General features: G+C 37.6%; 2 protein-coding genes across 2 annotated transcripts; both read right to left on the minus strand.

The window, feature by feature from the left end:
- Positions 1-162: 162 nt before the first annotated feature.
- LOC109793947 (retrovirus-related Pol polyprotein from transposon RE1) lies at positions 163-5,040 on the minus strand. The gene has a single exon (XM_083065017.1). The coding sequence runs from the start codon at positions 4,401-4,403 to the stop codon at positions 270-272; it is 4,134 nt and encodes a 1,377-aa protein (XP_082921143.1). The 5' UTR covers positions 4,404-5,040; the 3' UTR covers positions 163-269.
- On the minus strand, positions 4,491-13,477 carry LOC114915584 (N-terminal acetyltransferase A complex auxiliary subunit NAA15). Its single transcript, XM_083064926.1, is given in 17 exon segments — positions 4,491-4,898; positions 5,448-5,579; positions 5,764-5,871; positions 5,950-6,082; positions 6,408-6,638; positions 6,725-6,807; positions 6,917-7,045; positions 8,296-8,391; positions 8,489-8,543; positions 9,726-9,847; positions 9,849-9,965; positions 10,047-10,124; positions 10,530-10,662; positions 12,370-12,485; positions 12,580-12,651; positions 13,004-13,109; positions 13,189-13,477. Coding segments are annotated over 17 exon segments (2,226 nt in total). The 5' UTR covers positions 13,296-13,477.
- Between the last annotated feature and the right edge of the window lie 150 nt (positions 13,478-13,627).

Here is a 13,627-nt window from a genome sequence, read left to right on the forward strand (position 1 = left end):
TTTTTACTTCATTTTTTTATGTTTTACACATTACAAGTAACTTTTTTTTATATATATATTTCTATTCAATAATTATTATTCTTACTTCATAATTATTCTTATTAAAGATATTTAATGAGAAAATTTTAAACCCAACATAATAATATTTGTTGAGAGTGATGGTGAATGAAGAGAACATATTCCTTGTGTATTGCAAAGCCAAAAGATGTGTTTAAATACAAAGTAGTGGGCCTAGGCCCATAAGATAAAATTATATCTAACACTCCCCCTCAAGCTGGTGTATATAGATCATATGCACCAAGCTTGTTACAAATATAATCAATCCTAGGACCCCGTAATGATTTGGTGAAGACATCTGCCAACTGATCAGTAGAGTTAACAAACTGAGTAGTAATGTCCCCAGATAAAATCTTCTCACGAATGAAGTGACAATCTATTTCAATGTGTTTGGTCCTCTCGTGAAATACTGGATTTGAGGCAATATGCAGGGCAGCTTGGTTATCACATATGAGAGTCATCTGTGAAACTTCGCCAAATCTCAGCTCTTTAAGCAACTGTTTGAGCCAAATAAGCTCACACGTAGCAGAGGCCATGGCACGGTATTCTGCTTCTGCACTAGATCTTGCCACTACATTCTGCTTCTTACTTTTCCACGAAATCAAGTTATTGCCAATAAAGACACAATAGCCTGAGGTGGATCTCCTGTCAGAGGGAGAGCCTGCCCAATCTGCATCTGAGTATCCCACAACCTGGGTATGATTGTTGTAGCCATATAATAAACCTTTTCCTGGAGCACCTTTGATATACTTCAGAATGCGGATGACTGCATTCCAATGTCCTGCACATGGAGAATTGAGAAATTGACTCACCACACTAACTGCAAAAGAGATGTCGGGACGAGTTACCGTGAGATAATTCAATTTCCCAACCAGTCTTCTATATCTCTCAGGATCTGAGAAAGGCTCCCCCTGACTTGGTAGAAGTTTAGCATTAGGATCCATAGGTGTATCAACGGGCTTGGACTTCATTAGCCCAGTTTCCTCTAAAATATCCAATGCATACTTTCTTTGAGATATTACAATTCCATTTGTAGACTGCGCTACCTCAATCCCCAAGAAATACCTAAGTTTACCAAGGTCTTTTGTCTGAAAGTGATGGCAAAGATGTTGTTTTATCTGAGAAATGCCATGATGATCACTACCAGTGAGAACAATATCATCAACATACACTATCAAGTAGATGCACCCAGCAGTGGAATGTCGATAAAAGACCGAATGATCAGTTTCGCTTCGAGTCATACCAAACTGTTGGACTACAGTACTGAATCTACCAAACCATGCCCTTGGAGCCTGCTTAAGACCATAAAGTGATTTGCGGAGACGACATACCAAACCGGAAGACTCCCCCTGAGCAACAAACCCAGGAGGTTGCTCCATATAAATTTCCTCAAGCAAATCCCCATGAAGAAAGGCATTTTTAACATCCAGTTGATAGAGAGGCCAACGACGAAGAGCAGCCATGGCTAAGAATAATCTGACAGAGGCCATCTTGGCAACAGGAGAGAAAGTGTCACTATAGTCTAATCCAAAAATTTGAGTATAACCTTTGGCGACCAAACGAGCTTTGAGTCGATCAATGGTGCCATCAGGACCAACCTTGATTGTGAATATCCATCGACATCCAACCACAGACTTCCCAGGAGGCAGAGAAACAAGATCCCAAGTACCATTGTTCTGAAGAGCACACATTTCATCAAGTAAGGCTTGTTTCCAACCAGGGTGGGCCAAGGCATCACCTACATTTTTAGGAATAGACACAGAAGAAAGAGAAGAAAGACAAGTATATTGGGATGGGGATAACCGGTGATAACTCAGAGTAATATAATGAGGGGAAGGATTACGAGTAGAACGATTACCTTTCCGAAGGGCAATAGGGAGGTCAGACTCAAGTGGTTGGGCCGGAGGAGACGGAGGAGGTGGCACCGAAGTAGAGTCGGGTGAGGGTCCAATGGGAAGGTTGGAGCGTTGCCGACGATGATAAACTTGAAGTGGAGGCGGAGGTGGTAGATCGGGTGACACAGCAGACACAGGAGGAGTATCAAAGACAAGAGGTGAGGGTGAAGGGGCAAGGACAGGTGTAGGAGAAGAGGAAGTAGATGAAAAGTAGAGAGAAGACTCAAGAAAGGTGACATCGGCTGAGATTAAGTAGCGACGAAGTGAGGGTGAGAAACATTTATACCCTTTTTGAGACCTAGGATACCCTAAAAAGATACATTTATGAGACCGAGCGGAGAGTTTGTCAAGGCCAGGACTGTGATTATGGACAAAACACGTAGATCCAAAGACGCGAGGAGGTAGGGGGTGGAGAGGTTGAGAGGGAAATAAAATAGAGTGAGGTATTTGGTTGTTAAGGACAGAAGATGGCATTCGGTTGATGAGATAACAAGCAGTGAGAAGAGCATCACCCCAAAATGTTTGAGGAACGTGACCATGAAGTAAAAGGGTGCGAGTGGTCTCAATAAGGTGTCTATTTTTGCGCTCAGCCACCCCATTTTGTTGAGGGGTATATGCACAAGAAGTCTGATGAAGAATGCCATGGGAAGCCATGAAGGCTTTAAAGGAGTGAGAAAGGTATTCACGAGCATTATCACTACGAAAAGTACGAATAGAAACACCAAATTGAGTTTGAATTTCATTATAAAAGGATTGAAATATGGAAAATAATTCAGAACGAGATTTCATTAAAAATAACCAAGTACATCGAGAGTAATCATCAATAAAAGTGACAAAATACTGAAATCCTAAAGTGGATGGGACCCGACTCGGCCCCCAAATATCAGAATGAACTAAAGCAAAAGGAGACGATGCTTGTTTGTGGACACTCGGAGAAAAAGAACTACGACTATGTTTGCCTAACTGACACGACTCACACGACAACTGAGACAACTTAGACAGACGTGGTACAAGGTGTTGAAGCTTGGCAAGGCTAGGATGACCTAATTGAGCATGGATGAGGGTAGGGGAATCCGCCACCAAACCAACAGGAGCAGAGGTGCGTAGGTGATAAAGGCCATGAGACTCACATCCGGTGCCAATCATCCGTCCCGAACTCCGGTCCTGTAAGAAAACAGAATCTTTAGTAAAAGAAATAAGGCAATCAAGAGAACGAGTAAGACGACTAAGGGATAATAAATTAAAGGGAGACTCTGGGACATAAAGGACATTGTCAATGGAGAGAGAAGGAGAAAGATGGACAGTACCAACACCATGAGATGTGGCGCGAGAACCATTAGCCATAGTGATAGAGGGTAAATAAGCAGAGGTAGAAAGAGATGAGAAAAGAGACCGATTACCAGAAATATGATCGGTAGCACCAGAATCTAGGACCCAAGGGCCAAGAGAGGTGGAGTGAGTGAGACCAACAAACGAAGGACCTGTGTGCGCAACAGAAGCAGTGGAATTGGAAGCTTGACGTTCTTCATACCATGTAAGGAAGTCATTGAAGAGAGCTGGGGGCCCAGAGCCAGAACTGGCAGAGGGGGTAGCACCAGATGCAGTCGAGACAGGAGACGCAGTGTGGGCAACGGCACTAGCAGGGCGAGGGGGACGACCATGTAAGACATAGCAACGGTCAATTGTGTGACCCAGTTTGTGACAGTGATCACACTTAGGACGACCTTTGCCCGGTTTGCGAGAACGCTGACGATCATCACGTTGAGACACCAAAGCAGAGGAGTCGCCAGTGGTAGCGGAAGAAGAGATGTCAGGGGAAGACTTGCAGGGCACACGCAACAGAGTGGACCAAGCCGAGTTCAAGGTAGGCACGGTCGGAGATCCCAAAATCTGATCACGAATGGAAGAGTACTCATCAGGAAGCCCATACAGTGCCATCAACATAAAGAATGTTTGGCGTTGCTCTAGTTCCTTGGCAGGAGTGTCAGCAGGAGGCAAAAGTTCATTGAAGTCATGTAGGAGGCCATGAACTTTGCCCAAATACTCAGCCATGGAACCATCAAGGCGTCGGGGAGAGATGATATTCTGGAGATGTTGACACACACCATAGAGCCGTTGAGTATCATTGGTGTATAACACTCGGGCTTGTTCCCATAAATCAACACATGTCTCATGGGCACGAAAAATTTGCTTTAAGGAGGGATGAATGGTCGACTTAAGGACACTACAAATTTGAGCGTCAATTTTCAACCAACGAGGACGATCCTTCTCATCAATAGAAGCAGCTGTCTGGGTAAGGTGAGTAACATAATCCTGTCCCTTAAGCCAGAGCTTGATATCCGAAGCCCAAGTATCATAATTGGTGCCATCTAACTTGTCAATGGAAAGAGGGACATTGACATAATTAGTGAAAATAGCAGAGTCAGGCCGAGCAGCGGAAGAGGAAGCCATAGATGCTGTAATAGGAGAGAGAAACAGCAACAGGAGAGAGAAAGAAACGGCCCGAGAAGGAAGAGACCCGTGACAAACGATGACCGATCACAAAACAAAGCACAGATCGGGGTAGAGGGGGTCTGGGCGAGTTCGGCGCCGGTGGTCGCTGCCGGAAAGGTGGCCGGACGCGCCGCCACGCGCGACGGCCGGCGTGGAGGAGAGAGAAAACGCGCGAGGAGGAGATCGGCGCGTGAGGGCGCGTGCGATCTCCGTTCGCCGCGCGACCGGTGGCGTTGGGTTCGCCGGAGGAAGGCGAGCCGGGTGGGTGGGTCGCCGGCCGGAAAGATGACGGTGGTGGCGGTGGACGGCGGCGGCAGCGAAGAAAAAACGCCGGAAAATAGAGGGAAAACGGCCGGAAAGAGTCACGGCGAGGTGGTTGCCGGAAAACGGAATGAGACACGTTTTCCGGGCACCGAAGAACAGTGGGACCACCGGGAGGTCAAGGATTAGGCTCTAGATACCATGTTGAGAGTGATGGTGAATGAAGAGAACATATTCCTTGTGTATTGCAAAGCCAAAAGATGTGTTTAAATACAAAGTAGTGGGCCTAGGCCCATAAGATAAAATTATATCTAACAATATTAAATACTTCTTAAAGAATACAAGAAAAATCATAAATATAAAAAAGTACGATCTAAAAGAAGTATATTTTTAATGATGATATATATATTTATTAGAATTTATAATCTCATGCAAGCTTCAATCTGTGACTAATTAAAGATAACATTCTTTACCATTGAATTTATTAATATTATATTAGAGTAAATTAACGGAATGTTAGTATTCTAAAAAGAGTATAAATCAGTGGTTGATTTGAAAATTAACCGAAATTAAGCATTGAATGGGAGGTAAAGATGGTAGATATGGAGAAAGCAGTTAGCACTAGAAAAAGGGTCAACATTCAATGGATACAGCCAGAATCATTAAGCCCAAAAAAATTACTATCCTGACAAAATTAACTAGCTTGGAATAATCTCAACTTCTCATTTTACATATGTATACCTGGAAGGCAAGCAAAATCTTCTGTTTTCTCATATATAATTCAAAAGAGAGAGAGTGTGTCTCCAATGAATTAGGTGAATTCTTCTATAGAAGCTTCAAGTATTTTGTGGCTTCTAACAATGGATCTCCAACCTAAGAAGGGGAAAATTGCACGACAAACAGTAAAATATCAGCCTTAACAATTAAAAAAACTCAGTAAGCATAGTTTCTTATGATATCCCACATCTTAACAATTACAATAAACATGGTTCTGGGCAGGTGAAACTCACCTACATTTTTTGTATACTAAAAGAAAATAAATGTATTGAAATTTAACCTGCAATAATTTTTCACCACGTGAATCTGGATCAACAGGTTTTGCATGCCGTTTTCCAGATTTTGATATCCCACCAGCACTTGATTCTTCATTTTTTTCTTCAGCCTCCTAAAAAGGAAAAAAAAAACAGCATGAACACTTTTCCAGTAAGAACTTCCCCACAGAAGCAATAGCTGTGATTCATACTTTCTTAGCTCTTGCTTCTGCCTTTCTCAGTCTTTGCCTCAATTTCTTTTTCTGAGAAGGAAGCAACTTTGACATGACATTATCTTCCTCAGATGAAGACTTTGGAGGAGAATCATGCAATTTTATATAACATCTGCAGCTCCAAACATTAGAAGCATGAGATCATGAATACAAGATCAAAAGGAATTCCTTTTGCATATATGAATTTAGGCTGACAAGTTATGGCAGTCAAAAAGGCATGTTTTAAGTCACAAAATTATAAGCACATACCAAAAATGAAACATAAGAAACTCTTGACCTCTCAAGGACTGTAAGGCAGGTAAACAATTTACAAATAAATCACTGTTCAATTTCAGTGCATGTACAGAACTCAGTGACACAAAGCACTGCATAACACTAACAAGCATAACAACTGATGCAGTAAACTGTAAGCCAATTAAAAACAGCATATATTTCACCTGATAGCACCAGCAGCTGCTTTATGAAAGTATGCATGTGAATGCAATTGGTCTTGAAATTTAAGCATTTCCACATATGTACGCAATGTCATTTTCCTTAAGCAATATGAATGAAAATCAAATTGATCTTCTGCAATATCTGCATAATGCTTCTCCACAGCTAGAAATTTCTTGAGAGCCAGTCCAAGATCACCTTGGCAGAAATAGCTTTCAGCGGAGGCAAGCTCATACCTTCAAAATATAGATGTTACAATGAGTTACAAAATGAAACCATATTGCTAGCTAGTACAGAATACTAGACATCATTAGATACAAACCACACGCACTGCATGTCATGAAGGTTGTTGTGTTGATCACCATCTTTTGTGAACAACACTGCAGTTTTTTCTGCCAAAGACACCTGGATATCAAGGGAATGGACCAAAAGAAAGTCAGAGCAGGCAAAAGAGAAAGCTACAAATTACAATACTCAAGTGTGAATGAAATTCAAATACATAGATAGACAATACCTGATCAGCCTTCAGCATGCGCTTAATGCATTCACTATTAACATGACGATCAGCAAGATCCATACACCTAGCTTCATCTGCAAATGCAGCAGCAGCAGCCAAATCACCAGCATGCTTCAGTATCCGACTCTGATATTCGAAAACATACAACAATCAATAAGTTTCTCCACATACTATCGACTGTTAATGAAAGTTACCAATCACCACTAATCCCTACTAAATTAACTCATTTTCACCAATATTTGATCTTAGAAAGTACATGTTACTTGAATATCTAGAGTATATTATACTATTATTGGCTTTATTGGATACTATCATTTTTTTATAGAAAAAATAAATAAATGTATGAGTGGGGCAAATTAATTTGTTAAGTGGTAAAAAACTAATTTTCAGTGATTAAAAATTATTTTTTATCATTTACATCTTTACTTTATTTACTCCATGGTTTAATACTTATCATGACTAATACTTGGCCATATTTTAATATCTTTTTAATTCTAAAAGTATTAATTATAAGTTACTATAAAGTATTTTTTTACTAGTTATTGTCCCCCACTTATAAACTTTTTGTTTGCCTTATTATCTCTAATCGATGTGAGTCTTGGATTTTTTCTCAATACACCCCCCTCAAGTCTCGCACTATTGAACTTGATATGTGGATGATTGGTGGTTAGCCCTTTTTTAATGATCTAGAATATAGGTGGGGCTTGGGTTTTTTTTCCCAACACAACCCCTCATGCCCAACATGATTGGATTTGAGACATGTATAAATGGTGGGTGACTCTTTTTAGCGGATCTAAGATAATTCTAATACCATTTTAGAAAATGGATTAGAGTCTTGCTTAACCTTTCAAAACCAGTTTCTTGTAAGGTAAAGGTGTCCCCCACTTATAAACTCGGTTTGCCTTATCTTTAGTGACTTGGATACATCTCAATAAATACTTATCATGATTAATACTTGGCCACATTTGAATATCTTTAATTATAAAAATGTTAAGTATAAGTTACTGTGGAATTTTATATAATAATATAGAAAATTCAATATAGTTTTGTGGTAAGTTGTGTGTAATTCACGCTGCAATAACCACAACCTACATTTCAGAATCTGCAATACTTGTAATTGCAAAAACCTTAACGCAACCACATCGGCGACTGCAATTTAAAACTTTGCTAATAGCACTTCTTGAAGTTAATTAGACAAATCAGAGTTAAGTGTTCTCTAATTGATGGTTAAATTCCATTAACTAGAGTGCAGATTTATAGATACATGCAACCACATCCATATGCATGTGCACACAAATTTATATAGTAGAACTCCGTAGAAGTGAAAAAAAAAAATCCTTAAACAAGCAGTGAACTAGTTAGAAATATAAGCAAACCTTGACTGAATACAGATCAATGACAGTGGGTGTATGATCAATAGCCTCATCAATTTTAGAAAGAGCAATGTCATATTGGCCCCGTCTATCATAATGCTGCACCAACAAAAATTCATTGAGTAGGAACAAAAAACAAAAATGAAGGAACCCACAAAAAATGAATCAAAAGAAATCATGAAAAATAAGCACAGACCTGAGCCAACAAGAACAAAGTCCACATAAGAGTTGAGGGTGGGTCTTTTTCCATCCTGAATACAAGATGAATAATGGTTAGTTATCCAGTACAAGATGAAAGTTCTAAAGCATCAAAACTTCAATGTACTATAAGACTCTTCCCCAACTCAACTATAATTGGATAGTATTGTCCATATAACTTCTTTTCGTTCTTTGGGCAATTTTAATCTAATTTGACTTATCCTCCCCGAAGATGTACATTCTTTATTTTGTACCAAAAAATTATGTTGTAGTTGTATAAAATATTTTAAGATGGACACAAAAAGTTCATTAAAGGGAAAGCTAATAGATTTATCAAAGAGAACATTTATGAAACAGAAATTCTTGAAAACATGTAAAGTCACTTGGCCATGCGCCCAAATTCAAGAATGACATTTTGGAAAAGCTTCTCCAATACCTCAACTTATCCAGCCGAAAAACCCACCAATAAATGGTGTCTTTAGTTTCCATATAATATATACAGAATTGCTTCCATCACCAAAGAGGGGATGGGGAAGGAGATATATCTGAGAGACAGATAGTAAGGGGTTAAAAAAATTGAAGGGGGAGGGAGGAGGCTGAGATTCAGTGGGCCAGAGCAACACTAGGACATCAAAATAAAATAATCAGGAAATCTAACCAAGAGAGTGAGCAGTGAAGAGGCATTTAAGTAAATTATATTTCAGAATTCGGTAAATCCTCCGAAAGAAAAGAAGCACATTGATGCCTCATGAAACTTTCTAGACGTTCTAAATTTTAGTGTCAGTAATGAATTCAGAAAAAGTCTAGTGTAATGTTATAAACCCAGGAGGAGAGATGGAAAATTGATCCAGACAAATGGAAAGTGCAAACAACTTTATTGAATTGATTGAGAATCTGAGAGAGGGAACAACTTTATGGAATGATTGAGAATCAGAGAGAGGGATCTCTCCATGGGTTTCCTCTTAAAAAAGAAATTATCATTTCGCAAGGAGCAAATGCTCACTTCTCAAATGATACAAGACAGAATGAAGCCTTTAATTTCCCTCATTTATTTAACTAACTAATCACTCCGACTGTTACTAGCTAATTTTCTTCCCTCTCTCCTAACACAAAATATTAACATAAGCACCAAATTTGATCTCAGAAAAAAGTTCCAAGCTTACACTTTTACCATATGAATCCAATTCACAACTATGCTACAACATAGATAGTAACATGCATATCTTAATTCTTACCTTCCAGGGTATTGGCCAGTGGTCTTAATTGAACTCTCTAACTCAAGAATGATCTGTTCCAAAATGTCTGCCGGGACAAAATAGAGAAAAATCATAACAAAGTCAGAAACAGTATTTTATACCACTATATGATATAATAGTAGAAACCAAACTATTTAAGCAGAAGAATGTTAGCAATAAAACTGACCTTCCCAGGTTGATTGTATATGAAGAAAGATCAGAGAATAGAGATGGGACACCCTAAAAACAACACAAAACGAAATCCCAATTTAATTTTGAAACCAGTAAAGTAGGCAGTAACACCAAACGTTCTGTCCATACCTTAGTTAGGAGAGGCCTAATATACCTATCTGCTGCTTCTCGAAACTTGTCACTTTGTAAAAAATCCAGTGGTATTCTCTGAATAAATAAATAATACTGTGGGATGAGATTTATTCTTAAAAAATGGGCTCAGATAGTATCACTCGTGCTGATAAGAGAAAAATATTGAAATTATGACACCACAACAAATTCATCTATAATGTATTTTAGATCGGTGGAAAATGCACTCACACTGATCTGAAGAGCTTTCCCCAATCAATACCAGGGTAGTTTATATACAATGACTATAGAAGGGAAGAAAACAAAAATAAACAGTGATTACATTTAGTAAACTAATTTACCATTTCACAGTTAACCAGCATTTTCCATTCTACAAGAAACAACCAGAAGGGGTCAAAATAATAGTTAAATGCAGGTCGTGATGCTGAAAGAAAGCTATAAAAGTAAATGTGATACATAACTAGAAGAATTGGCTGCCCTTACCTTAACAGCAGAAGACCACTTATATTGCTGCCCTAGTGTTTTGTACAAGGCATCTAACCGATCAATTTCATCAGGAGAAAAATGGCCATTTTCTGAATATAATCCAACACATTTTTGGAGGCCTTCATAATATCTGAGCATCAACATGAAGCACAGACAATTGTATAGCTTCTACTAGTCAGTAAGATCATAGAAACATAAAATACAAACAGAATACCGAAAAAAGGGAGTTATTACACAACCATTTAAAGAGCCTATGACCCAAAGCATTTTTGAGGCATTCATGGAATCGAAACAATAAAATGAAACATTAACCATCTATTTATTTCTTGTTTTAGAATCTGTTTTCTGCTTCTAAAATTATAAAAAAAAAAAAAAAAAAAAAAAAACCTCGTTTGATTAGAGTAGTTTTTAAAAACTGATTTCAAAAATAATCTCTTTTTTTACTTTTTAAAAACAGAAAACCAGAATATCTCTAAATTGTTTTAGTTCTCTACTTTCAACTTCTATTACTCATGCTCTTCTCTTGCACTTTAGTGTTATAAATGGTGGATGGCAGATTATAATGGCGAACAAAAAGTCCACCACTTACATATCGCAGATGGGATGGCAGCCAATGGCGGACAATATTTACACACACACGAACTAAAAAACAGTAGGGAAATAAATAAAAAAAAAAACTAAAAAAATACTAATAAAATATGTCAAGAACGGTAGCCTAAATTCCTGAAAAATATGAAAGACATAAACTAACAGCCTCAATTTCATCAAGTTCAAAGGTTCAAAACAAGATAAAAAATAACAGGTTTGAATAAGCAAGAAAATAGAAAAAAAAATGTCAGAATTGAATAAGCAGAAAAAGAAATTAAGAAAAAGAAAAAATTAAATGAACAAATAGAGTCAAGAACAGAATTAGAAAAAAAATAAATAAATAAAATTGAATAAAGACTTTAATTAGAAGAAGAAAAAACATAATTAAATAAGCAATAAAAAAGATGAAAATAAAGAAAGAAAAAGAAGTTAATAAAATAAATGATATAGTTCACCAAAGAGAAAGATAGAAGAAGAAAAAAAATACATAGAAGCTTAACAGAGTTAAAGAAAACGAAAAATAAAAATAAAAATATTTTTTAAACAAAAAAGAATTAATAACAAAAAAAATACCGCAGAAAAAAAAATTAAAAAAAAATCACGGGTTGCCGGTGGACAGTATTGCTGGAGCCAGAGGAAGCTGATGAACAGTTACTCACTTAGAAGCAGCTTCATGAGGGAAACTAGGAAGAGCTTAGTACGTTTATTATTTTATTGTAGGATTTTATTCCCTTTTCTGGACCAGTATCAGGCCAGGCAACATGGCCTAAGTCCCATTTTATTTTCTTCCATGGGTGTCATGGCTACCACAGGTATGGTAACTGTCATTTGAAATCTGCCACATCACCGTCATATCATGGTGGTGTGTTAAAGTTCCGCCATGGCCGCCATGAGACAACACAACACCCATACCCTTTTACATCTTCTTTCCCCACTTTTAACTTTCTAAAAACCAGTTTTTGAAAATTGTTTTATAAATAGTTTCTAAGAACTAAGACACAATCAAAAACACCCTAAAATTTTCTCCTGCTTCCAAAAGTCAGTAATATCAAAGAAAAATAAAATACAAACTAAAGATTATCAATCCAGAAAGAGATAAATGAAATAAGGATTAAGGCAACTGAAATGCCCTTTTCTGCCATGCCTAAAGCACAAAGGAAACAGTGGAAAGACATAAAGAAGAAAAACATCTAGACAGACATTGCAACTGAAGCATTCAAATCTAAAATGAACTGGCCTGAAATATCACCTATAATTGTCAGGATTCATGGAAAGTAATGCCCGGTACAATTTCTCCCCTTCTTCTAAGCGGTCAAGCTTGACTAAAAGTGAAACCTCCTGTTCTTTATATGCAAGCTTATCAACCTAAAGACATAATCAGAAACAGGAAAGATATAATGCTTCTCATTCATACCAAGTTCAATTATCAAACTACCTCAATCAATAAAAGCACACTTACAATTTTTAACTCTTTCTTTTGCAACTCCTCAAGAGCCTTTTCAAAAAATCCGCATTCTTCTAACAAAGAGATCTGAAAGAAGATATTTGATGCAGAAAATCACCATGTCAGGGAAATATTAATAGAGGCATCTGAACCATATGAAAGATATTATCATTCAACAAAATACAATTTGACTAGAGCAAGATATTATCCAAACATGAAATTATAGATGCTGAGTAAGTTCTCTATTTGTCTTATAATGACTATAATCCTAAGGGCTATCATTGGCTTTCACAAAATCTCGTGAACGATAAAAACACATTCAAATCCTATCATTTTATATGGCAAAGGTAAAAGCTACATCAAACAAAAAATATGTGAAGAGGCATTGTGCAATATGCATTAAACAAGAAACAGCCGCAGCAACAGCCAGAGGAAAGACCTTATACAAAAGCATTTCCCCATGCTCACAGCGTTCATTTTCTGGAGGATAATCATCTTCCAATGTCCCTTCATACACTTCCAGAATTTCAATAGCCTTTGATGCACTGTTGCATATTAATAATGTCAGTACAACAAACTACAAAAATAAAATTATGCCATTTGAATAACACCTATCAATAATACCTAAGCCAGGGAATTATGAAGCAAAGCTTCAGAGCAGAATTGTGGTTTTGATGCAATTTAAACATTTGATCCAAAATCTCCAACCACAACATTACCAGGTTTGTCATATCCTAGACCCTACAAGATTAGTTCTAATAATTAGGGGTAAACAATGGTCTTTGTTGTGTAGAGATGCAATCCAGCTTAAATAAACCAAGCTGGTAAGTTTATTGGTTAAAATTAGGTACCTCTAGAAATTAATGCTTTTTATGGGCTGAATCCTAAGAGTTTGTTTAGGATTGTTTATAGGTAAAGGAAGCAATCAATGAACTTTCCTTGGTTACCAAGTAAGGAGAGATTGGTTACTGGAGCTTATCATAATTTATCCAATAGGAAAAGGCACATCTTTGAACTAATGATTGATACTAGGAACTAGACTTGAGAGATTATACCTTGTGTT

This window comes from Cajanus cajan, chromosome 10 (assembly GCF_000230855.2).
Source record: "Cajanus cajan strain Asha chromosome 10, NIPB_CcT2T_4, whole genome shotgun sequence".
NCBI classification, from domain to species: Eukaryota; Viridiplantae; Streptophyta; class Magnoliopsida; order Fabales; family Fabaceae; genus Cajanus; species Cajanus cajan.